General features: G+C 45.4%; 1 protein-coding gene across 3 annotated transcripts in view; it reads left to right on the top strand.

The window, feature by feature from the left end:
* Positions 1-27163, top strand: part of wrn (WRN RecQ like helicase) — a 60540-nt gene that overhangs the window by 26729 nt on the left and 6648 nt on the right. For all 3 annotated transcript variants that reach the window (XM_084160878.1, XM_084160879.1, XM_084160880.1), the window contains exons 26-36: positions 7117-7180; positions 8071-8144; positions 8461-8542; positions 9112-9224; positions 14484-14598; positions 14830-14961; positions 15411-15573; positions 17326-17489; positions 24289-24471; positions 25136-25318; positions 25500-25655. In XM_084160878.1, the coding sequence (XP_084017004.1) occupies positions 7117-7180; positions 8071-8144; positions 8461-8542; positions 9112-9224; positions 14484-14598; positions 14830-14961; positions 15411-15573; positions 17326-17489; positions 24289-24471; positions 25136-25318; positions 25500-25655 (1429 nt within the window). The remainder of the gene's footprint in view (positions 1-7116; positions 7181-8070; positions 8145-8460; positions 8543-9111; positions 9225-14483; positions 14599-14829; positions 14962-15410; positions 15574-17325; positions 17490-24288; positions 24472-25135; positions 25319-25499; positions 25656-27163) is intronic.

Below are 27163 nucleotides of genomic sequence, written 5' to 3' on the forward strand. Positions count from 1 at the left end.
ATAGCTCCACATTGATCTGGTACTGGTACTCCCTGTATATAGCTGCACATTGATCTGGTACTGGTACTCCCTGTATATAGCTCCACATTGATCTGGTACTGGTAGTCCCTGTATATAGCTGCACATTGATCTGGTACTGGTAGTCCCTGTATATAGCTGCACATTGATCTGGTACTGGTAGTCCCTGTATATAGCTGCACATTGATCTGGTACTGGTACTCCCTGTATATAGCTCCACATTGATCTGGTACTGGTAGTCCCTGTATATAGCTGAACATTGATCTGGTACTCCCTGTATATAGCTCCACATTGATCTGGTACTGGTAGTCCCTGTATATAGCTGCACATTGATCTGGTACTGGTACTCCCTGTATATAGCTGAACATTGATCTGGTACTGGTAGTCCCTGTATATAGCTGAACATTGATCTGGTACTGGTACTCCCTGTATATAGCTCCACATTGATCTGGTACTGGTAGTCCCTGTATATAGCTGCACATTGATCTGGTACAGGTACTCCCTGTATATAGCTGCACATTGATCTGGTATTGGTACTCCCTGTATATAGCTGCACATTGATCTGGTACTGGTACTCCCTGTATATAGCTCCACATTGATCTGGTACTGGTACTCCCTGTATATAGCTGCACATTGATCTGGTACAGGTACTCCCTGTATATAGCTGCACATTGATCTGGTACAGGTACTCCCTGTATATAGCTGCACATTGATATGGTACAGGTACTCCCTGTATATAGCTGCACATTGATATGGTACAGGTACTCCCTGTATATAGCTGCACATTGATCTGGTACTGGTACTCCCTGTATATAGCTCCACATTGATCTGGTACTGGTACTCCCTGTATATAGCTGCACATTGATCTGGTACAGGTACTCCCTGTATATAGCTGCACATTGATCTGGTACAGGTACTCCCTGTATATAGCTCCACATTGATCTGGTACTGGTACTCCCTGTATATAGCTGCACATTGATCTGGTACTGGTACTCCCTGTATATAGCTGCACATTGATCTGGTACAGGTACTCCCTGTATATAGCTGCACATTGATCTGGTACTGGTACTCCCTGTATATAGCTGCACATTGATCTGGTACTGGTACTCCCTGTATATAGCTCCACATTGATCTGGTACTGGTACTCCCTGTATATAGCTGCACATTGATCTGGTACAGGTACTCCCTGTATATAGCTGCACATTGATCTGGTACTGGTACTCCCTGTATATAGCTGCACATTGATCTGGTACTGGTACTCCCTGTATATAGCTGCACATTGATCTGGTACTGGTACTCCCTGTATATAGCTGCACATTGATCTGGTACAGGTACTCCCTGTATATAGCTGCACATTGATCTGGTACTGGTACTCCCTGTATATAGCTGCACATTGATCTGGTACTGGTACTCCCTGTATATAGCTCCACATTGATCTGGTACTGGTACTCCCTGTATATAGCTGCACATTGATCTGGTACAGGTACTCCCTGTATATAGCTGCACATTGATCTGGTACTGGTACTCCCTGTATATAGCTGCACATTGATCTGGTACTGGTAGTCCCTGTATATAGCTGCACATTGATCTGGTACTGGTAGTCCCTGTATATAGCTGCACATTGATCTGGTACAGGTACTCCCTGTATATAGCTGCACATTGATATGGTACTGGTACTCCCTGTATATAGCTGCACATTGATCTGGTACTGGTACTCCCTGTATATAGCTGCACATTGATCTGGTACAGGTACTCCCTGTATATAGCTGCACATTGATCTGGTACTGGTACTCCCTGTATATAGCTCCACATTGATCTGGTACTGGTACTCCCTGTATATAGCTCCACATTGATCTGGTACTGGTACTCCCTGTATATAGCTGCACATTGATCTGGTACTGGTACTCCCTGTATATAGCTGCACATTGATCTGGTACTGGTACTCCCTGTATATAGCTGCACATTGATCTGGTACTGGTACTCCCTGTATATAGCTCCACATTGATCTGGTACTGGTACTCCCTGTATATAGCTGCACATTGATCTGGTACTGGTAGTCCCTGTATATAGCTGCACATTGATCTGGTACTCCCTGTATATAGCTGCACATTGATCTGGTACTGGTACTCCCTGTATATAGCTCCACATTGATCTGGTACTGGTACTCCCTGTATATTGCTGCACATTGATCTGGTACTGGTAGTCCCTGTATATAGCTGCACATTGATCTGGTACTGGTAGTCCCTGTATATAGCTGCACATTGATCTGGTACAGGTACTCCCTGTATATAGCTGCACATTGATCTGGTACTGGTACTCCCTGTATATAGCTGCACATTGATCTGGTACTGGTACTCCCTGTATATAGCTGCACATTGATCTTGTACTGGTACTCCCTGTATATAGCTCCACATTGATCTGGTACTGGTACTCCCTGTATATAGCTGCACATTGATCTGGTACTGGTACTCCCTGTATATAGCTGCACATTGATCTGGTACTGGTACTCCCTGTATATAGCTGCACATTGATCTGGTACTGGTACTCCCTGTATATAGCTCCACATTGATCTGGTACTGGTACTCCCTGTATATAGCTGCACATTGATCTGGTACTGGTACTCCCTGTATATAGCTGCACATTGATCTGGTACTCCCTGTATATAGCTGCACATTGATCTGGTACTGGTACTCCCTGTATATAGCTCCACATTGATCTGGTACTGGTACTCCCTGTATATAGCTGCACATTGATCTGGTACTGGTAGTCCCTGTATATAGCTGCACATTGATCTGGTACTCCCTGTATATAGCTGCACATTGATCTGGTACAGGTACTCCCTGTATATAGCTGCACATTGATCTGGTACTGGTACTCCCTATATATAGCTCCACATTGATATGGTACTGGTACTCCCTGTATATAGCTGCACATTGATCTGGTACAGGTACTCCCTGTATATAGCTCCACATTGATCTGGTACAGGTACTCGCTGTATATAGCTGCACATTGATCTGGTACAGGTACTCCCTGTATATAGCTGCACATTGATCTGGTACTGGTACTCCCTGTATATAGCTCCACATTGATATGGTACTGGTACTCCCTGTATATAGCTGCACATTGATCTGGTACTGGTAGTCCCTGTATATAGCTGCACATTGATCTGGTACTCCCTGTATATAGCTGCACATTGATCTGGTACTGGTACTCCCTGTATATAGCTCCACATTGATCTGGTACTGGTACTCCCTGTATATAGCTGCACATTGATCTGGTACTGGTAGTCCCTGTATATAGCTGCACATTGATCTGGTACTCCCTGTATATAGCTGCACATTGATCTGGTACAGGTACTCCCTGTATATAGCTGCACATTGATCTGGTACTGGTACTCCCTATATATAGCTCCACATTGATATGGTACTGGTACTCCCTGTATATAGCTGCACATTGATCTGGTACAGGTACTCCCTGTATATAGCTCCACATTGATCTGGTACAGGTACTCGCTGTATATAGCTGCACATTGATCTGGTACTGGTACTCCCTGTATATAGCTGCACATTGATCTGGTACTGGTACTCCCTGTATATAGCTCCACATTGATATGGTACTGGTACTCCCTGTATATAGCTGCACATTGATCTGGTACTGGTACTCCCTATATATAGCTGCACATTGATCTGGTACTGGTACTCCCTATATATAGCTCCACATTGATCTGGTACTGGTACTCCCTGTATATAGCTCCACATTGATATGGTACTGGTACTCCCTGTATATAGCTGCACATTGATCTGGTACAGGTACTCCCTGTATATAGCTCCACATTGATCTGGTACAGGTACTCCCTGTATATAGCTCCACATTGATCTGGTATTGGTACTCCCTGTATATAGCTCCACATTGATATGGTACAGGTACTCCCTGTATATAGCTGCACATTGATCTGGTACTGGTACTCCCTGTATATAGCTGAACATTGATCTGGTACTGGTACTCCCTGTATATAGCTGCACATTGATCTGGTACTGGTACTCCCTGTATATAGCTGCACATTGATCTGGTACTGGTAGTCCCTGTATATAGCTCCACATTGATCTGGTACTGGTACTCCCTGTATATAGCTGCACATTGATCTGGTACTGGTACTCCCTGTATATAGCTGCACATTGATCTGGTACTGGTAGTCCCTGTATATAGCTGCACATTGATCTGGTACTGGTACTCCCTGTATATAGCTGCACATTGATCTGGTACTGGTACTCCCTGTATATAGCTGCACATTGATCTGGTACTGGTAGTCCCTGTATATAGCTCCACATTGATCTGGTACTGGTACTCCCTGTATATAGCTGCACATTGATCTGGTACTGGTAGTCCCTGTATATAGCTGCACATTGATATGGTACTGGTAGTCCCTGTATATAGCTGCACATTGATATGGTATTGGTACTCCCTGTATATAGCTCCACATTGATCTGGTACTCCCTGTATATAGCTGCACATTGATATGGTACTGGTACTCCCTGTATATAGCTGCACATTGATCTGGTACTGGTACTCCCTGTATATAGCTCCACATTGATCTGGTACTCCCTGTATATAGCTGCACATTGATATGGTACTGGTACTCCCTGTATATAGCTGCACATTGATCTGGTACTGGTACTCCCTGTATATAGCTGCACATTGATCTGGTACTGGTACTCCCTGTATATAGCTGCACATTGATCTGGTACTGGTACTCCCTGTATATAGCTGCACATTGATCTGGTACAGGTACTCCCTGTATATAGCTCCACATTGATCTGGTACTGGTACTCCCTGTATATAGCTGCACATTGATATGGTACTGGTACTCCCTGTATATAGCTGCACATTGATCTGGTACAGGTACTCCCTGTATATAGCTCCACATTGATCTGGTACAGGTACTCCCTGTATATAGCTCCACATTGATCTGGTACTGGTACTCCCTGTATATAGCTGCACATTGATCAGGTACTGGTACTCCCTGTATAAAGCTGCACATATCTGGTACTGGTGCTCCCTGTATATAGCTCCACATTGATATGGTACAGGTACTCCCTGTATATAGCTCCACATTGATCTGGTACTGGTACTCCCTGTATATAGCTCCACATTGATCTGGTACAGGTACTCCCTGTATATAGCTCCACATTGATCTGGTACAGGTACTCCCTGTATATAGCTGCACATTGATATGGTACTGGTACTCCCTGTATATAGCTGCACATTGATCTGGTACTGGTACTCCCTGTATATAGCTCCACATTGATCTGGTACTCCCTGTATATAGCTGCACATTGATATGGTACTGGTACTCCCTGTATATAGCTGCACATTGATATGGTACTGGTACTCCCTATATATAGCTCCACATTGATATGGTACTGGTACTCCCTGTATATAGCTCCACATTGATCTGGTACTGGTACTCCCTGTATATAGCTCCACATTGATCTGGTACTGGTACTCCCTGTATATAGCTCCACATTGATATGGTACTGGTACTCCCTGTATATAGCTCCACATTGATCTGGTACTGGTACTCCCTGTATATAGCTCCACATTGATCTGGTACTGGTACTCCCTGTATATAGCTGCACATTGATCTGGTACTGGTACTCCCTGTATATAGCTCCACATTGATCTGGTACTGGTACTCCCTGTATATAGCTGCACATTGATATGGTACTGGTACTCCCTGTATATAGCTCCACATTGATCTGGTACTCCCTGTATATAGCTCCACATTGATCTGGTACTGGTACTCCCTGTATATAGCTGCACATTGATCTGGTACTGGTACTCCCTGTATATAGCTCCACATTGATCTGGTACTCCCTGTATATAGCTGCACATTGATCTGGTACAGGTACTCCCTGTATATAGCTGCACATTGATCTGGTACTGGTACTCCCTGTATATAGCTGCACATTGATCTGGTACTGGTACTCCCTGTATATTGATCTGGTACTGGTACTCCCTGTATATACCTCCACATTGATCTGGTACTCCCTGTATATAGCTCCACATTGATCTGGTACTCCCTGTATATAGCTCCACATTGATCTGGTACTCCCTGTATATAGCTGCACATTGATCTGGTGCTCCCTGTATATAGCTCCACATTGATCTGGTACTGGTACTCCCTGTATATAGCTGCACATTGATCTGGTACTCCCTGTATATTGATCTGGTACTGGTAGTCCCTGTATATAGCTGCATTCTTGTGTATTTTATTCCTCTTGTTACTATTTTCACGGTTAAGTTTACACCAGGTTTATTCGGCGCATTTGACAAATAAAATTAGATTATTTTATTAGATTTGAAAAAGAGCTGTAACTCTAGACGACTTTTGTATATTCTGTTCCATAATGACATGTTTATAATATTGAGTGTAATTCCCGATTTTCCAGGCTTTGGGAAAGGGAAGTTATTTGGGATTATTAGTGTGTGTGTGGTGCAGACGCCATGCCTTTGGAATGTCATCAGCTTGTCAGCATCCCTGAGAGCTATGTGGCGGAGGTTAGTGCAGCCAAAGCATTATTTTGTAACTCCCTTGTTCTTGACAAGGCCTCCATATTCTTCCCTGGCTCCACCATCCTGCAGCTGTTTGCTTTAAATGAGTGTGAAATGGTGCAAATCGCCAACGTGATATGGCTCCCGGACGTATCAACGTGTCGGCTTTGATATCTTCTTCCTCTCAGTTTCAAAGCTCTCACTCGCTCACTCGCTCACATGTTTTCTTTGGCTTCCAGTCAAGTTCTGCCCTTGACTTTCTTTACGTTGTACAGTTCAGTCATTCAGTAGACGCTCACTCTTAGAGCTACTTACATTGGCTGGGTTATTTTTGTTGCTGTGTTCTGTTTCATCCTAACAGAAGAGTGATCAATGATCAAATGCCTCAAAATGCAAAGCTCTATAAACATGTTGAATTTTTAAATTGAAATGTCATCTTATATCTGTCGTCTTGTACTGAATGTGCTGTGTACTCAGTGGTGAGTAGTCATTCAGGAAATGTTGTCACCCCAGTACAAAAAGCTCTGTGTGTGCATCTGATTTCAGACGAAAGCAGAACGCTGCAGCCTCCACCACTAATGCCCCTGACAGACAGTATTCGACCTCTCTGGTGAGTGTGTTATGGAGGTTTGGTACGGAAAGAATGACTAGCCTCTACCACTTCTGTTTTTGCAGATCGGATTATTTGGTCCCACTTTAAACGAAGTACAACTTATAAAGGCTTTATAAAAAGCATACATAAAGGCTTCATAAGTACTACATAAATGCTTCACAAATCATCTAAAAGCGTATGTTGTACTCTATAAATGGTGTGTGACCTCCCGAGTGGCGCAGTGGTCTAAGGCACTGCATCGCAGTGCTAGCTGTGCCACTAGAGATCCTGGTTCGAATCCGGTCTCTGCTGTAGCCGGCTGCAACCGGGAGACCAATGGGGCGGCGCACAAGTCGTCCAGGATAGGGGAGGGAATGGCCGGCAGGGAGGTAGCTCAGTTGGTAGAGCATGGCGTTTGCAACGCCAGGGTTGTGGGTTCGATTCCCACAGGGGGCCAGTATGAAAAAAATAAATAGAATAATGTATGCACTAACTGTAAGTCGCTCTGGATAAGAGCATCTGCTAAATAATGTAAAAAATGTAAAAAAATAAAAATAAAAATGTGTGTAAAGGGTGACAAATCATTCCCACTGAAGGGTGAGCTGCCAAATGTGACATAACACACTATGTATGTATGTACACCATTTCTAAAGTATGACATGCACTTATAGATGATTTGTGAAGCGTTTATGTAGTGCTTATGACGCCTTGATGTATGCTTTTATAAAGCCTTTATAAGTTGTACTTAGTTTAAAGTGGGGACAATTTATTTTTGTAACACTTAAGTGCCAACTGAAATACTTTTTCCTGCAACATTACTATTGAAGTGCATACTATTACTATTATATACGATCAATGATCAATAAGTGTTTAATGTGTCAAATGTGATTTGTCCTGCCTCTCCACAGAACAACGGGTTAAATGTCAATTCTAGGCCAGTCAACAGCAAATCTACCCAGAGGTCGGTCATGTCATCTAGCAGGTATGAAGAGGTTGATGTCGAGAATAGAGGACATGACATTTGCCCATTTATGTGTACTTAGTTTGTTGAGGTCTAATTTTCTAATGTGAAACCTCTGAAACAACACCACAATAGGTGAATATTTCAATAAAAGTGTACTGTTTCCCAGACACCGATTTTACGTCTTGGACTAAAAAGCCCTTTCAATGGAACTCTTCCATTTGAGAATGCTTTTTAGTTCAAGGCTTAATCTGTGTTTTGGAATCCAGCCATTAGGTTATAGGAAGATATGAATTCTGGAGTCTGATGGCTTTTCATCACATATTTTTTATGACAGGACGCCAACCAAGTTCCTGACCCAGGTGGCGGTGTCCAAACCACAGCCAGCCCCCGTCTCCGCCAGAGAGCTTGAACTGCAGGTAGAGTCAACAGAAAAATAATCCATACTGCCTTTAAGATGCACTCTATTTGATGAAACCAGTCAATTCAATAAATCTTTAGTGTCCCCAGAAGGTAATTTGATTGCAGTGACACACATCACATTTGCGCAAAGACTGGCAGACAAAAGAAAGGAATACAAAAGACATAATATGGAGAACACTTACATACAGGATCATTGTTCATAATAAGTAACAAGTCCCCATCAATGTGCTGCCTCCCATATAAATATATGCTGTGAATCATGATCTCGCAGAGCCTCTCTTGTTTCAGTGTAATTCCAGATGAGGATTAAGAAGAAAAGCAGCCTTCTCGTATGCTGCCTATAGCTCATTGCATTACACGTCAGCATGTGTTGATTCTTGCTGATTTTCCTGTCTTGTAAATATCTCTGTCATGTGTTGATTCTTGCTGATTTTCCTGTCTTGTAAATATCTCTGTCATGTGTTGATTCTTGCTGATTTTCCTGTCTTGTAAATATCTCTGTCATGTGTTGATTCTTGCTGATGTTCCTCTCTTGTAAATATCTCTGTCATTTGTTGTTCCGTAGACGGTGTTGTATGCCAAGCTGGTTGCTGAACGACAGAAACTGGCCAGTGAGAAGGACATCCCACCAGCCATACTGGCCACCAACAAGATCCTCCTGGATATGGCCAAGATTAGGTACAGTGGGGTCCTTAGTTCATGGTGTCTGCTTCCCTGCATGGTGACTCACTTCGTCTTGTTCACTTTTCAGGAATCAGTAGTCATAATTAGGGTTTTTCAGGAATCAGTAGTCATAATTAGGGTTTTTCAGGAATCAGTAGTCATAATTAGGGTTTTTCAGGAATCAGTAGTCATAATTAGGGTTTTTCAGGAATCGGTAGTCATAATTTGGGTTTTTTCTGACCATGTGATCTGACCAGGAAAACTCCTGGTCCTAGTGATATACATGTTTAATATGCCCACAATGTGGATGTGTTCTTTTCTAAATGTAATGTATGTTCTCAACTTCATTGTTTACAGTGTTATCTGTATTCCTGTATGTTGCTTCCTGTATGATACTCCTGCCTTATGAAATCAGAAAAGAGGTTCTGCGATAGACTAGCATCCTGTCCAGGGGGTGTACTTGTACATCAACCTGCCTCACTACAGAAACAGGAGATAGACTAGTGTCCTGTCCAGGGGGTGTACTTGTACATCAACCTGCCTCACTACAGAAACAGGAGATAGACTAGTGTCCTGTCCAGGGGGTGTACTTGTACATCAACCTGCCTCACTACAGAAACAGGAGATAGACTAGTGTCCTGTCCAGGGGGTGTACTTGTACATCAACCTGCCTCACTACAGAAACAGGAGATAGACTAGTGTCCTGTCCAGGGGGTGTACTTGTACATCAACCTGCCTCACTACAGAAACAGGAGATAGACTAGTGTCCTGTCCAGGGGGTGTACTTGTACATCAACATGCATCACTACAGAAACAGGTGATAGACTAGTGTCCTGTCCAGGGGGTGTACTGGTACATCAAGCTGTCTCACTACAGAAACAGGAGATAGACTAGTGTCCTGTCCAGGGGGTGTACTTGTACATCAACCTGACTCACACTACAGAAACAGGAGATAGACTAGTGTCCTGTCCAGGGGGTGTACTTGTACATCAACCTGACTCACACTACAGAAACAGGAGATAGACTAGTGTCCTGTCCAGGGGGTGTACTTGTACATCAACCTGCCTCACTACAGAAACAGGAGATAGACTAGTGTCCTGTCCAGGGGGTGTACTTGTACATCAACCTGCCTCACTACAGAAACAGGAGATAGACTAGTGTCCTGTCCAGGGGGTGTACTTGTACATCAACCTGACTCACACTACAGAAACAGGAGATAGACTAGTGTCCTGTCCAGGGGGTGTACTTGTACATCAACCTGACTCACACTACAGAAACAGGAGATAGACTAGTGTCCTGTCCAGGGGGTGTACTTGTACATCAACCTGACTCACACTACAGAAACAGGAGATAGACTAGTGTCCTGTCCAGGGGGTGTACTTGTACATCAACCTGACTCACACTACAGAAACAGGAGATAGACTAGTGTCCTGTCCAGGGGGTGTACTTGTACATCAACCTGCCTCACTACAGAAACAGGAGATAGACTAGTGTCCTGTCCAGGGGGTGTACTTGTACATCAACCTGCCTCACTACAGAAACAGGAGATAGACTAGTGTCCTGTCCAGGGGGTGTACTTGTACATCAACCTGACTCACACTACAGAAACAGGAGATAGACTAGTGTCCTGTCCAGGGGGTGTACTTGTACATCAACCTGACTCACACTACAGAAACAGGAGATAGACTAGTGTCCTGTCCAGGGGGTGTACTTGTACATCAACCTGACTCACACTACAGAAACAGGAGATAGACTAGTGTCCTGTCCAGGGGGTGTACTTGTACATCAACCTGACTCACACTACAGAAACAGGAGATAGACTAGTGTCCTGTCCAGGGGGTGTACTTGTACATCAACCTGCCTCACTACAGAAACAGGAGATAGACTAGTGTCCTGTCCAGGGGGTGTACTTGTACATCAACCTGCCTCACTACAGAAACAGGAGATAGACTAGTGTCCTGTCCAGGGGGTGTACTTGTACATCAACATGCATCACTACAGAAACAGGAGATAGACTAGTGTCCTGTCCAGGGGGTGTACTTGTACATCAACCTGCCTCACACTACAGAAACAGGCTCCTGCACTATGGGCCGTTCTGGCTCGGACAAGGCTTACTTACTTACTTACTTACTTACTTACTTACTTACTTACCTACATTCATTTACATTTTAGTCATTTAGCAGACGCTCTTATCCAGAGCGACTTACAGTTAGTGAGTGCATACATTATTATTATTATTATTATTATATATATATATTTTTTTTATACTGGCCCCCCGTGGGAATCGAACCCACAACCCTGGCGTTGCAAACTGAGCTACATCCCTGCCGGCCATTCCCTCCCCTACCCTGGACGACGCTGGGCCAATTGTGCGCCGCCCCATGGGTCTCCCGGTCGCGGCCGGCTACGACAGAGCCTGGATTCGAACAAGGATCTCTAGTGGCACAGCTAGCACTGCGATGCAGTGCCTTAGACCACTGTGCCCATACTTACGTACTTACTTATAAACAGTTTAATTACAGTAGTTTATTAATTGTACTTAACAATAATATTTACCTCTCAATGGAAGACATTGTGATTGTTGAAAGAAAAAGAAGGTAGCCGCAGCACAATCGCTCAGATTTACATTTGACATTTTAGTTATTTTAGCAGAGTGACATACAGGAGCAATTAGGGTTAAGTGCCTTGCTCAAGGGCACATCAACAGATTATTCACCTAGTCGGCTCGGAGATTCGAACAAGCGAACTTTCGGTTACTGGTCCAATGCTCTTGGGAGCGGTGTTTGGTCCACGGTCTGTTCTGGGAGCGGTGTCTCATCCACAGTCTGTTCTGGTGGTCATTGCAGCTTGTATTTCCTGGAAAAGTTACCCAGCGCTGTGATGGTATCCACCTGCATGGCCAGGTTCCTGGGTGGCCAGAGGTGGAAGCAGTTCCTGGTTGGGTCCTGAGCCTGTCTTCCGTTTGCGGGCTGAATGATGGCCTCCCTGGTTCTCACCTGGTGGGTGTTATTCATCCTACACTTCCAATAAGGCCTGGTCTCTTGCTGGGCCACACTGGGTGTAGGGACTGGTTCCTGGGCTGGAGTTTTAATCGTTTCCTGGGCCTCTATTCCTTGCAGTGGTCAAGTGGTGGTCATGACTGTGGTCTTGTATAGCTGAAGAGCTATATCTACCACTAAATCCATGCTATGTGTAGGGACTGGTTCATAGGCCTGGGTTTGAGTCAGTTCCAGGGTCTTTCTGGTTCTCTGGTGGTGGGTGGTCTAGCAGTGGTCAAGGACAAAATTGCCCAGGTCAGTAAAGAAGTGCTGGCCCATTGTTTGGACACCATGGGAGGCATCAGGGTGTCCTGGACAGCCTCTAGAGCTGGAGGCTTGGTCTTGATGACCGCCAACAGGACAATGAAGAAAAAATATTTGTATCGTAAATCTGGAAATCATTTTTAAAAGCACTGAAATTGCAGAGCAAAACACAGCGAGAAAGTTGAATTGTGAGACTTTGTCATGTTTGTGGTGATATTAGGCATTAGTTAACCCGGGGGTGGGGTTCTAATAAGCTATATGGAATTATTTTAAGAAATTCGTACCAAGGATAATTTTGCTATTTGATTTGGAATTTTAAGATCCCTTGAAGTATAAAAAATATATATAAAACAATTATTTGATGGAAAATTTTATTTGGCCTTACTGCTATTAGCCCATACAAACACATTGAATAACAGATTCACTACATGGAACAACAGATAGTCCTTACTGCTATTAGCCCATACAAACGCATTGAATAACAGATTTAGTCCTTACTGCTATTAGCCCATACAAACGCATTGAATAACAGATTCACTACATGGAACAACAGATAGTCCTTACTGCTATTAGCCCATACAAACGCATTGAATAACAGATTCACTACATGGAACAACAGATAGTCCTTACTGCTATTAGCCCATACAAACGCATTGAATAACAGATTCACTACATGGAACAACAGATAGTCCCCCAGTGTATTTATCCCCTTATTTTTGGCACTAAACAGTCTCCATATATACTTCCATAATTTTTTTTCAACTGGTATCAGGGGACCTTCAGATGAGTCTTGTGAGGCCTAGAGTAAAACAACCAACATGTTCGTGAGAGTCTCACCTTTCCACAGAGGGGTCATAGTGTGTAGCCCAAACTTTTTGGACGCTACATACAGAAGTTGGCAGATCAGGTGTACCGAATTCTGACAAGTCCCAAGATGCTTGCGTAGATCGTAGAGCTAAGCGGAGAACACCATCGTGTCCGTGAGAGTCTCATCTTTCCATAGAGGGGTCAAAGTTTGTAGGCCAACCGTTCGGACGCTACAGACGATTTTGTGAGAAGACCGATTTTCGGGATGTCTCATGGTCTGACAGACACAGAATTTGGAGCCCCCCCCCCCCCCCCCAAAGAGCAAACCTTATTGATAAAAAATGAAAGTTCAGAAACAGCTCTAGGTAATGTTCACATGCTGTTAACACATGACGTAAACCCAAAATAACATTATAATATTAGAGGCATCATGTGGCTATGGAGGCATGGGAAGTCCTATAAATTATAATTCATGACTTCATTGTCAATCTACTTGATTTCTCACTTGTGGAGAGATATTGTGCATAATATGCAAACTTATCCGCCATTTACGGTTCTCCCTCCCCCGATTCCCTCCACTCCCTCTTCCATAGAACCTTATAAGTGATCAACTCTGGGATAGAAAATGCAGACAAAGGGGATAGATTTAGGGGGACATGTAGATTGCAGGTAAACAAAGCTGGTGGTCAAAACAGGTCACAGCCATGCTGTCCTACCAAGCAAAAAGGCAGTAACTGCTCATTTGATCGAAAATGAGTTAATGTCATTTTTGCAACATTAAATACCTGCTTAATCATGTGGACAAGTATCCTGCCTCTATTGAATTGTGTTTTGGAGAAAATGGGGGTCATGTTAGCAGTAACTGCATAAGGTTACTGTGAAACCAGGGTAAATAAAAGCCATTTTCCTCAGTTCCAAGCTATGAGCAGGTACTGCCCTTTTGCTTGGGAGGGTAGCACAGGCCTCCCTGGTGCTTTGGCCAGATCTGTGTTCATACCGATATGTCATTATCATTTAACATGCTTCTGTATTAAAATAACTACTAGTGAGTAATAATCTCTTTTTTAAATGTATTAATCCTAAAATGTTACCATTGAACAATAGAAAATAGTAAACAAATTCAGTATACTGTTTGCTAATTGATGATGACCATGGTGTTTTGCAGGCCGTGCACTGTGTCCAGTCTGAAGCAGGTGGATGGTGTCTCTGAGGCAAAGTCCAGCATGCTTGCACCCCTCCTCAAAACCATAGCAAGTTTTTGTGAGCTTCACAAGCTGAAGGTAAGGCATGCCCATAATTGAGACTGGCATAGGCTATGATTCGACTATCATAAACCATAAATGAATCCTACATAATCCATGATCATAACAATTGGCGTCATTATTTCTGCTGCGTTTTCCCAGATCCTATTACCAACAGCATGGTAAACAACACATTGGCTGGTATTTGTACCGGGTGTTGTTCATCAATGCTACTTTCAACAATGTGCTGAACTCTTGTCTGTTGTCCAGGTGGACCCCTGGACTCTTGCTGCAGCCCCAGGTCCAGACAGCAGTATGGTGACGGTGACCGGGAGGCCCTCCTCTCTACCCAACAGTATTGCCATCACCTACAGGCTCTTCCAGGAGGAGAGCAAGAGCATGGTTAGAGAGCCCTGTTTAGTCGTGTCTACATGAAATGGCTGTCCGGTGTTATTTATTTCACACTACCGTACCAATCAGAAGCATACTGTGCTGGCTGGGAGATTTTCTTTCCACATGATCCTTTCCCCTACGGTTTCTGCAACTATGGTGGATGTGTAACCAGGCCAGTGCAGTACGGCTCGGCTTGGTTTGGTGTAAAAAAATACATAAATATTTTCAATTTAGGGCTGTATTAAAATTTGATATACGTACACCAGCACAACTCAAACATGCATAAATCCGGACATTGAGGACAATGGACTATTTACCCTGACGTATGAGTTAGGTACACAGACCTGACCTCACAGTTTCCACCTATTGTGTCCCTCAACTGACACCGTCCATTTTGAGCACTATAGGCATATAATGTGTGTGTTTTGTTCTTAAAGATATGTGTGTGTTGTGTTCAGAGGCAGGTGTCTGATGTGCGCAGTTTACCCGTTGCTGTGTTAGAGACTCAGCTGATCCAAGCCTTCAGGGCAAACCACCCACTGGACACAGAGAGAGCTGGTCTAACAACCGCCATACGAACTACCGTCACCCACATCATCCAGTCACACCCCGTCAACTCTGGTACGGACATATCACTTCCTGGATCGCTCCAAATTAGATTAGATCTCGGAAGTCTCATCTAGGTTAAGAAAAACTCTGCTTTAAACACAGCCTGGTCCCAGATCTGTTGTCTCCTTCTATAGCCTGGTCCCAGATCTGTTTGTGCTCTTGCAAACTCCATTGCTGTCCTTGTGAAGGAGTAGAAACAGACTGACCCAGGCTACAGTAAACATAATTTACCAAGATAAACAATCTTATCAGTTGTCTTTTTTTAACCACGTCCCGACATGGTTTAGGGCCAGCAGGTTTCCCAGTGCTGATCTTGGATCAGGTTCCCCCTCTTTTTCAATATGATTTAAAAGGCGAAACCGATTCTAGATCGGTATGAATTGGGCTGCCTGTGTAAACGCAGGGCTATGGTGGCCACACTGACAAACCCTCCTCCTCTCTCCCCAGAGACTGCCCTACTGACAAACCCTCCTCCTCTCTCCCCAGAGACTGCCCTACTGACCCCTCCTCCTCCTCTCTCCCCAGAGACTGCCCCACTGACAAACCCTCCTCCTCTCTCCCCAGAGACTGCCCTACTGACAAACCCTCCTCCTCTCTCCCCAGAGACTGCCCTACTGACCCCTCCTCCTCCTCTCTCCCCAGAGACTGCCCCACTGACAAACCCTCCTCCTCTCTCCCCAGAGACTGCCCTACTGACAAACCCTCCTCCTCTCTCCCCAGAGACTGCCCTACTGACAAACCCTCCTCCTCTCTCCCCAGAGACTGCCCTACTGACAAACCCTCCTCCTCTCTCCCCAGAGACTGCCCTACTGACAAACCCTCCTCCTCTCTCCCCAGAGACTGCCCTACTGACAAACCCTCCTCCTCTCTCCCCAGAGACTGCCCTACTGACAAACCCTCCTCCTCTCTCCCCAGAGACTGCCCTACTGACAAACCCTCCTCCTCTCTCCCCAGAGACTGCCCTACTGACAAACCCTCCTCCTCTCTCCCCAGAGACTGCCCTACTGACAAACCCTCCTCCTCTCTCCCCAGAGACTGCCCTACTGACAAACCCTCCTCCTCTCTCCCCAGAGACTGCCCTACTGACAAACCTTCCTCCTCTCTCCCCAGAGACTGCCCCACTGACAAACCCTCCTCCTCTCTCCCCAGAGACTGCCCTACTGACAAACCCTCCTCCTCTCTCCCCAGAGACTGCCCTACTGACAAACCCTCCTCCTCTCTCCCCAGAGACTGCCCTACTGACAAACCCTCCTCCTCTCTCCCCAGAGACTGCCCTACTGACAAACCTTCCTCCTCTCTCCCCAGAGACTGCCCCACTGACAAACCCTCCTCCTCTCTCCCCAGAGACTGCCCTACTGACAAACCCTCCTCCTCTCTCCCCAGAGACTGCCCCACTGACAAACCCTCCTCCTCCTCTCTCCCCAGAGACTGCCCTACTGACAAACCCTCCTCCTCTCTCCCCAGAGACTGCCCTACTGACAAACCCTCCTCCTCTCTCCCCAGAGACTGCCCCACTGACCCCTCCTCCTCCTCTCTCCCCAGAGACTGCCCTACTGACCCCTCCTCCTCTCTCCCCAGAGACTGCCCTACTGACCCCTCCTCCTCTCTCCCCAGAGACTGCCCCACTGACCCCTCCTCCTCCTCTCTCCCCAGAGACTGCCCCACTGACCCCTCCTCCTCTCTCCCCAGAGACTACCCCACTGACCCCTCCTCCTCCTCTCTCCCCAGAGACTGCCCCACTGACCCCTCCTCCTCTCTCCCCAGACCTCAGTGACATCAAGGCCATTCGAGCCAGAGTCCCCGACGACATCAGCACCTTCCTCATCCAGTTGACTGTGGAGTTGCTGCAGAGAGAGGGGATGCCCACAGCGCCACCTGCTGTTTCCACCAGCCTACAGCAGCCTGAGCTGACCTGGATAGAACCAAAGGTCTATAGAAGATTTATATTATATAATATCTGCCATGTATCTAGATACGTATCGAATAGTCTTGAAAGGGTAAGATGCACATCCCTACTTTTGTCCAAAGCGACTTAGTCATGCGTGCATGCATACATTCAGTGTTGGGGAAGCTACTCTGAAAATATAGTTTAGCAAACAAGCTACTAATTACTTCACACTGGAAGAAGTTAGGCTACACTAAAGCTACCGTTAATAAATATAGTTTATTTAACTAAAGTTATTTTGAAAAAGTAGTTCACCACATCCAAACTACTTCGTGAAAAAGTATCAAATCTAAATCTGAAATGTCATAGATGACAGTTTGCAAGAACAAATCACTTTGGGGTCATATGTTAACAGAATGCGTAATTTAGCCTACTAAACACAAAAACAATGTTTCAGGTGAGAATTAGGCAGCTCTGATACCGAAAAAGAAAGGAAATTCTTGTCTATTTCATCCATCTTTTATTTTAGCTAAAAGAGTAGAGTGTAGTTCCAGTAGTTAGCTACATCATTACATGGCAACAAAGTAATGAACTACTAAAAACACCACCTAGATTAGAATTGAGTTAAACTACCACCAAGCTACTGAAAACACTACCAAGATTAGAATTGAGTTAAACTACCACCAAGCTACTGAAAACACTACCAAGATTAGAATTGAGTTAAACTACCACCAAGCTACTGAAAACACTACCAAGATTAGAATTGAGTTAAACTACCACCAAGCTACTGAGAAATGTAGTTAAATTACTAGTTGAACTATCCCCAACACTGCATACATTTTACGTATGGGTGGTCCCGGGAATCGAACCCACCGTTGCAAGCGCCATGCTCTACCAACTGAGATACAGAAGACCACATTATAATCATCATTTTTCCACTGCGCTTGGACTGTCTCTAGATTCATAGCTTTTATTTTGAGCTTTTTCCCTTAATTATCTCCAGAACATCCATCAATGTGTCCCTTTTTTATTAGCATTAGTGGGCATGTGCATGTGGGTATAAACATCTCTGGAGTTAAAGGGATGGGTGTAAACGTCTCTGGAATTAAAGCGGTGGGTATAAACATCTCTGGAGGGATGAATAAGTAATGTGAGTCATGCATACGTCTGATGATCATTTACTTTTTAAATAGAATTTTGCTTTGAATCACGTAGCTACTTTGTTGAGCATGGGATATACTGTATGTATGAGAGGGGAGAAAATATTTTTTCCTCAATGCAATTATGCATTTATGTAAATTACCAAGCCTCAAAACCCCATGCATTCATGTAAATCACCATGCTTCAAACCTCTATGCATTCATGTAAATCACCATGCGTCAAACCCCCATGCATTCATGTAAATCACCATACGTCAAACCTCCATGCATTCATGTAAATCGCCATGCGTCAAACCTCCATGCATTCATGTAAATCACCATGTGTCAAACCTCCATGCATTCATGTAAATCACCATGCGTCAAACCTCCATGCATTCATGTAAATCGCCATGCGTCAAACCTCCATGCAGTCATGTAAATCGCCATGCGTCAAACCTCCATGCAGTCATGTGAATCGCCATGCGTCAAACCTCCATGCATTCATGTAAATCGGCATGCGTCAAACCTCCATGCATTCATGTGAATCGCCATGCGTCAAACCTCCATGCGTTCATGTAAATCGGCATGCGTCAAACCTCCATGCATTAGTGTAAATCGCCATGCGTCAAACCTCCATGCATTAGTGTAAATCGCCATGCGTCAAACCTCCATGCATTAGTGTAAATCGCCATGCGTCAAACCTCCATGCATTCATGTAAATCGGCATGTGTCGAACCTCCATGCATTCATGTAAATTACCAAGCGTCAAACCTCCATGCATTCATGTAAATCACCATGCGTCAAACCTTCATGCATTCATGTAAATCACCATGCGTCAAACCTCCATGCATTCATGTAAATCATTAAGCGTCAAACCTCCATGCATTCATGTAAATCATTAAGCGTCAAACCCCCATGCATTCATGTAATTCACCATGCGTCAAACCTCCATGCATTCATGTAAATCACCATGCGTCAAACCTCCATGCATTCATGTAAATTACCAAGCATCAAACCTCCATGCATTCATGTAAATCATTAAGCGTCAAACCTCCATGCATTCATGTAAATCATTAAGCGTCAAACCCCCATGCATTCATGTAATTCACCATGTGTCAAACCCCCATGCATTCATGTAAATCACCATGCGTCAAACCGCCATGCATTCATGTAAATTACCAAGCGTCAAACCTCCATGCATTCATGTAAATTACCAAGCGTCAAACCTCCATGCATTCATGTAAATCACACCATGCGTCAAACCTCCATGCATTCATGTAAATCACCATGTGTCAAACCTCCATGCATTCATGTAAATTACCAAGCGTCAAACCTCCATGCATTCATGTAAATCACCATGTGTCAAACCTCCATGCATTCATGTAAATTACCAAGCGTCAAACCTCCATGCATTCATGTAAATCACCATGCGTCAAACCTCCATGCATTCATGTAAATCACCAAGCGTCAAACCTCCATGCATTCATGTAAATCACCATGTGTCAAACCTCCATGCATTCATGTAAATTACCAAGCGTCAAACCTCCATGTGGTCTCCTTTTCCTCTTGTACACGACTGTATTCCCTTGTTTATTTCCCCTCCATTGGGGTTTCCATTACTGTATAACAGGTGGAAACCTCACGAGGGTCTCTCTCCCCTAGACGTCAGCAGTGAGCCTACTTACTGATTTGAAATGCACTGCTTCACTGATTTGAATGTCAGGTAGTTTATCAAATCTTACCGTGCCCACTCGACCATGAATTAAAAATGAAAAGCTGAAATGTCTTGAGTCAAAAAGTATTCAACCCCTTTGTTACAGAAAGCCTAAATAAATTCAGGAGTAAATATTTGCTTCACAAGGCACATAATAAGTTTCATGAACTCACTCTGTGTGCAATAATACTGTTTAACATTATTTGTTAATGACTACCTCATCTCTGTAAACATACAATTATCTGTAAGGTCCCTCAGTCGAGCAGGGAATTTCAAACACAGATTAAACCAGAAAGTTGACATTGAATATCCCTTTGAGCATGGTGAAGTAATTCATTACACTTTGAATACACCGTCACTACAAAGATACAGGCGTCCTTCCTAACTCAGTTGCCGGAGAGGAAGGAATGGTGGCTTTAAAATAGTTAGTTTACTCTTATCACAGCCATTAAACTCTGGGGTAGATCAACAACATTGTAGTTATTCCACAATACTAACCTAAATGACGGAGTGAAAAGAAGGAAGCCTGTACAGAATACAAATATTTCAAAACATGCATCCTGTTTTCAGTCGGGCACTAAAGTAAAAAACTGCAAAAAAATGTGGGAAAGAAATGAACTTTGTCCTGAATACAAAGCCATATGTTTGGGGAAAATCCAACACAACATATCACAGAGTACCACTTTTCATATTTTAAAGTATAATGGCGGCTGCATCATGTTATGGGTATGCTTGTCATCAGCAAGGACTAGGGAGTTTTTAAGGATAAAAAGAAACAGAATAGAGCTAAGCACAGGGAAAATCCTAGAGGAAAACCTGGTTCAGTCTGTTTTCCACCAGACACTGGGAGACAAATTCACCTTTCAGCAGGACAATAACCTAAAACACAAGGACAAATATACACTGGAGTTGCTTACCAAGACGACGTTGAATCAGCCTGAGTGGCCTAGTTACATTTTCTTGACTTAAAATCGGCTTGAAAATCTATGGCAAGACTTGAAAATGGCTGTCTAGCAATGATCAACAACCAACTTGACAGAGCTTGAATAATTTTTTTAAGAATCATGTGAAAATATTGCCAATCAGGTGTGCAAAGCTCTTAGAGACTTACCCAGAAAGCCTCACAGCTGTAATCGCTGCCAAAGGTGATTCTAACATGTATTCACTCAGGGGTGTGAATACTTATGTAAATGAGATATTTCTGTATTTCATTTTCAATCAATTTGCAAAAGTTTCTAAAAACATGTTTTCATTTTGTATTAATGGGGGGTATTGTGTGTAGATGGGTGAGAGAACAAGTACATTTCATCCATTTTGAATTCAGGCTGGAACACAACAACATGTGGAATAAGTCAAGGGGTGTGAATACTTTCTGAAGGCACCTTGCTATCCCTTGTATTATCAGATGGGGATCCTTTCATTTATGGACGCATCCGTCCTTAATGGCATTGCTTGTAACCTAATTCAGCTTCACCATGTTAGACGCAGTCAATAGTAAGGCAGCGTCCCAAATGGCACCCTATAATAGGGCACTACTTTTGACCAGAGCCCATAAAAGTAGTGGCCTATATAGGGAATAGGGTGCCATTTGGGAGACAGACTTAGCATTGATCAGCAGTGAGTCATTGATAGTCATTCATTCAATATGAGATGGCACGTGCGTCGATCTTGAAATGTAAACGTCAGCAGTTGTAATGGATTTATTTAGTTTTATATTCAAAGATTGCACATGGGACAAAGCCTTGTCAGCTAATGTATGCCTTTCAAATGCACGTGTCACGGTTAATCTCTGTGTGCTGGAGAACAGCTCCCTCAAGGTGAAGGAATAATGACATCTCCGGCCGTAAAGTCATGCATGCACTACCGTCACTTTATCTCTCACTCTCTCTCTTTCGCTCTCCCTCTCTCTACCCACTATCTCTCTCTCTCCCGCTACACACTCTCTCCCGCTACACACTCTCTCTCTCCCTCTACACACTCCCTCTCTCCCTGTACACGCGCTCTCTTGCTCTCTTTCCTCCCATCCCCATCCCCCTCTCCTTCTCTGCCCTCCCCATCTATCTCACTCCCCCTCTGTCCCTCTATCTCTCCCCCTCTCTCCCTCTATCGCTCTCCCCCTCTGTCCCTCTATCTCTCCCCCTCTGTCACTCTATCTCTCCCCCTCTCTCCCTCTATCTCTCTCCCCCTCTGTCCCTCTATCTCTCTCCCCTTCTGTCCCTCTCCCTCTATCTCTCTCCCTCTATCTCTCTCCCCCTCTGTCCCTTTATCTCTGCCCCTCTCCCCCTCTCTCCCTCTATCTCTCTACCTCTATCTCTCTCCCCCTCTGTCCCTCTATCTCTCCCCCTCTGTCCCTCTATCTCTCCCCCTCTGTCCCTCTATCTCTCCCCCTCTGTCCCTCTATCTCTCCCCATCTATCTCTCTCCCCCTCTGTCCCTCTATCTCTCTTCCCCACTCTCCCTCTATCTCTATCCCTCTGTCCCTCTATCTCTGCCCTTCTCCCCTCTCTCCCTCTATCTCTATCTCTCTCCCCCTCTGTCCCTCTATCTCTCCCCCTCTGTCCCTCTATCTCTGCCCTTCTCCCCTCTCTCCCTCTATCTATCTCTCTCCCTCTATCTCTCTCCCCCTCTGTCCCTCTATCTCTCCCCCTCTGTCCCTCTCCCCCTCTGTCCCTTTATCTCTGACCCTCTCCCCCCCTATCTCTCCCTCTATCTCTCCCCCTCTGTCCCTCTATCTCTCCCCCTCTGTCCCTCTCCCCCTCTGTCCCTTTATCTCTGACCCTCTCCCCCCCTATCTCTCCCTCTATCTCTCCCCCTCTGTCCCTCTATCTCTCCCCCTATCTCTCCCCCTCTGTCCCTCTATCTCTCCCCCTCTGTCCCTCTCTCTCCCCCTCTCCATCTATCTCTCCACCTCTGTCCCCCTATCTCTCTCCCTCTATCTCTCCCCCTCTCTCCCCCTCTCTGGCCACTCTTGTCAGTGCAGAGCCCAATCTCTCAGGCTGCTCTTGTCCCCATTAATGGGGCAGGCTTTAAAGGCCAGGCTGACATCTGGTGCCTTCCTCTCAGACTGATTACTACAGGGGACCTATTTCCTTAAAGGCTGATGCAGCACGACAAGCCCGGCCCCATGTCCCAGCCCAGCTTCATGACCCAGCCTGGCCCCACTCCCAGCCCCATGTCCCAGCCCAGTTTCATGTCCCAGCCTGGCCCCACTCCCAGCCCGCGGCCCCAGCCCCATGTCCCAGCCCAGCCCCATGTCCCAGCCCAGCCCCATGTCCCAGCCCAGCTTCATGTCCCAGCCCAGCTTCATGTCCCAGCCCAGCTTCATGTCCCAGCCCAGCTCCATGTCCCAGCCCAGCTCCATGTCCCAGCCCAGCTCCATGTCCCAGCCCAGCTCCATGTCCCAGCCCAGCTCCATGTCCCAGCCCAGCTTCATGTCCCAGCCCAGCCCCATGTCCCAGCCCAGCCCCATGTCCCAGCCCAGCTCCATGTCCCAGCCCAGCTCCATGTCCCAGCCCAGCTTCATGACCCAGCCTGGCCCCACTCCCAGCCCCATGTCCCAGCCCAGTTTCATGTCCCAGCCTGGCCCCACTCCCAGCCCCATGTCCCAGCCCAGCCCCATGTCCCAGCCCAGCTTCATGTCCCAGACTGGCCCCAGCCCCATGTCCCATCCCAGCCCAGCTTCATGACCCAGCCTGGCCCCAGCCCCATGTCCCAGTCCAGCCCCATGTCCTAGCCCAGACCCACTCCCCTCTCCAGATGTGAAAGCAGCTCGGGAGGTTTTTCACACAACTGGCCCACTTCTACATGGGAGTAATCGCCCTCGTTGCTGTTGAGTCCATGTTAGTGGCTCATAGTCATATTTAACTGTCAGTTTGGGTAGGATTTCGTTGTAGTTATAAATACTAGCTCCTACTGGAATCCAGCTCTTAAGTCAGGATATGTGACATCATTCATTAGCACTAATTGACACTTTTTGTGTGTTTCTTCCAGGACAAACCGGTGAAAAAAGCTTCCGTCCACAAGCCAGTGAGGACTGAAAAAGCCCCAGCCCAGCCAGCCCCAGTCAAGCTATCCCCACCCCAACCAGATGGTTGGTCTGCAGTCCAACTCCCAGACAAGATGGAGATGAGTATGGAAGAGGATGTCCTGTTCAGGGATCTCCCAATGCCAGAGGTAATGTTCAGCTAACAAAGACAAACTGATTTAAAACTAGCATGTACTTTTTACACCAATACACCTCTGCTGAAACCGAACTGTATTTGTGGACTAACATTGGGTGAATTGCAGCATATGACAATGTCAGTCAATGTGTCTCCCACTAAATATGGTGCATTGTCTTCTCTCTCCCTGGTAGGAAGTGGGTCCCATCCCAGAGTATGTCACTGCCCGTCCCAGCCCAGCTCCATGTCCATGTCCCAGCCCAGCTTCATGTCCCAGCCCAGCTCCATGTCCCAGCCCAGCGCCATGTCCCAGCCCAGCTTCATGTCCCAGACTGGCCCCAGCCCCATGTCCCATCCCAGCCCAGCTTCATGACCCAGCCTGGCCCCAGCCCCATGTCCCAGTCCAGCCCCATGTCCTAGCCCAGACCCACTCCCCTCTCCAGATGTGAAAGCAGCTCGGGAGGTTTTTCACACAACTGGCCCACTTCTACATGGGAGTAATCGCCCTCGTTGCTGTTGAGTCCATGTTAGTGGCTCATAGTCATATTTAACTGTCAGTTTGGGTAGGATTTCGTTGTAGGTATAAATACTAGCTCCTACTGGAATCCAGCTCTTAAGTCAGGATATGTGACATCATTCATTAGCACTAATTGACACTTTTTGTGTGTTTCTTCCAGGACAAACCGGTGAAAAAAGCTTCCGTCCACAAGCCAGTGAGGACTGAAAAAGCCCCAGCCCAGCCAGCCCCAGTCAAGCTATCCCCACCCCAACCAGATGGTTGGTCTGCAGTCCAACTCCCAGACGAGATGGAGATGAGTATGGAAGAGGATGTCCTGTTCAGGGATCTCCCAATGCCAGAGGTAATGTTCAGCTAACAAAGACAAACTGATTTAAAACTAGCCTGTACTTTTTACACCAATACACCTCTGCTGAAACCGAACTGCATTTGTGGACTAACATTGGGTGAATTGCAGCATATGACAATGTCAGTCAATGTGTCTCCCACTAAATATGGTGCATTGTCTTCTCTCTCCCTGGTAGGAAGTGGGTCCCATCCCAGAGTATGTCACTGCCCGTCAGCCTCTTACTGCAGCCGCCAAGGCTGTCCCCCAGACCAGTGCAGTGAAGCTGGCCTCCTGGAACCAGGAGCCCCTGGATGAGGACACACAGGAACTCTTCAGTGACTCCCCACCTCAGGTACAAGTCACTGATTTTCTGTTGTGTGTTTTTCTCAGCCTTGAAAAGTGGATTTCACTCAGGATATGAAACGATGTACCAGACCTATTCTTTTTGCAAAATAGACACATTTGATTCACAAATATAACAAGTGTCAATGTGTGGGGTACATGATGATATAAAAGCTATTTCTTCCATTTGAACCAAGGCAATGAATCCATATTCTTCTTTTCTTAATGGATCACTTGATAAGACACTAGCTGTGAATTTGATTATCAATAAGGCGGAGGAGGGGGGATGCCCTTGGTTAAATATCTGCTTTCATCAGCATCCGGCTTCAATCAACTTAATAATTGGCTCCCAAAAATCCCTTTCCCTGCATTAAAGAAAACTACCCAGTAAGTATTTTTAAAACCCTGGGAAAACTCCACTAAGTGCAAGATGTGCAATTAACAGCTTCCAGTCTGTTCTTCCAGTCTGTGGAGCTCTCTAGATCAACGTCAGTGCGCTCGTTCAGCTGTTGATCTCTCTTCCCAAGGTGTCCACGCTAAGGTCCTCATTTCCACATATAATTGGATGGAGCTGAACTTATTAGCATAATTGGTAATACCTTCCATCAAGCTCAATTCTATCTCACCCACTCCCGTAGCTAAACGTCCTCAATAGAAAGTTAAGTAGTGTCATTGACCCACTGAAATGATCCAGTATGCATCCACTAACTGGTTGTTTGTAGTCATTCTGGTGTCCGGATGGCAGTGGGACTAGAAATACCCTGACACACTTGTAGTGATAAGATGGTCGCCACGGGTTCATCTTATTAGACCCCTGCCATCCTCCAGTTGTGGTTTTCACAGCGCAATAGAGCAGATTGTGTTTGAGCGCCGTTTAATACCGACGATTGCGTGCAACTTAAGAGATCTCCCTGATGACACGGGTGATGATATTGTGCCCTGACATGCAGGAATTCACCATAAATCCAAAACAATAACAGATCTGCGCCGGATGAGCCCACAGGAGGATGCCCACCCGCCCCAGTCAGATGAACAGACAGACCCTTGGTTAATGCAGAGTTAATTGTTATTCGCCACAAATGGCTTTGTTTATTTGTGACGTTCTCCCGAGGTTGTGACCCTTGGCTCTCGCTAATCCCACACGGGAGGATCGATGGGAACGCGGTGTCTCCCATCTAACGAGATGAGCGCGCCCTGGCTTAGTCTGGAACTGGCTTACATTTAACCTCTGACCTGGGGTCAGCGCTCAGCGTGAGCATCTTGAACGCCCTTTGACCTCCTTTAACCCCATCAGTCCCGAGACCCCAGCAAAAATGGCCTTTTCATTTATCTGACTTTCGTTTATCTGCATGTCCAGCCCTTATATTTAGTCTCACAATGAAGTGTTTTACCCTTTTCTTTTCAGGGCAACTAGGACCACAAGTAAAACAAAACAATTTGACATAAACAGTTGCATTCATGAGTTTTATTGACAAATGTCAATAAAAAAAATTGTCTGCCAAAGCAAAAACCTGATAA

The sequence above is a fragment of the Coregonus lavaretus genome (assembly GCF_964263955.1).
Source record: "Coregonus lavaretus genome assembly, chromosome: 4".
Taxonomy (NCBI): Eukaryota; Metazoa; Chordata; class Actinopteri; order Salmoniformes; family Salmonidae; genus Coregonus; species Coregonus lavaretus.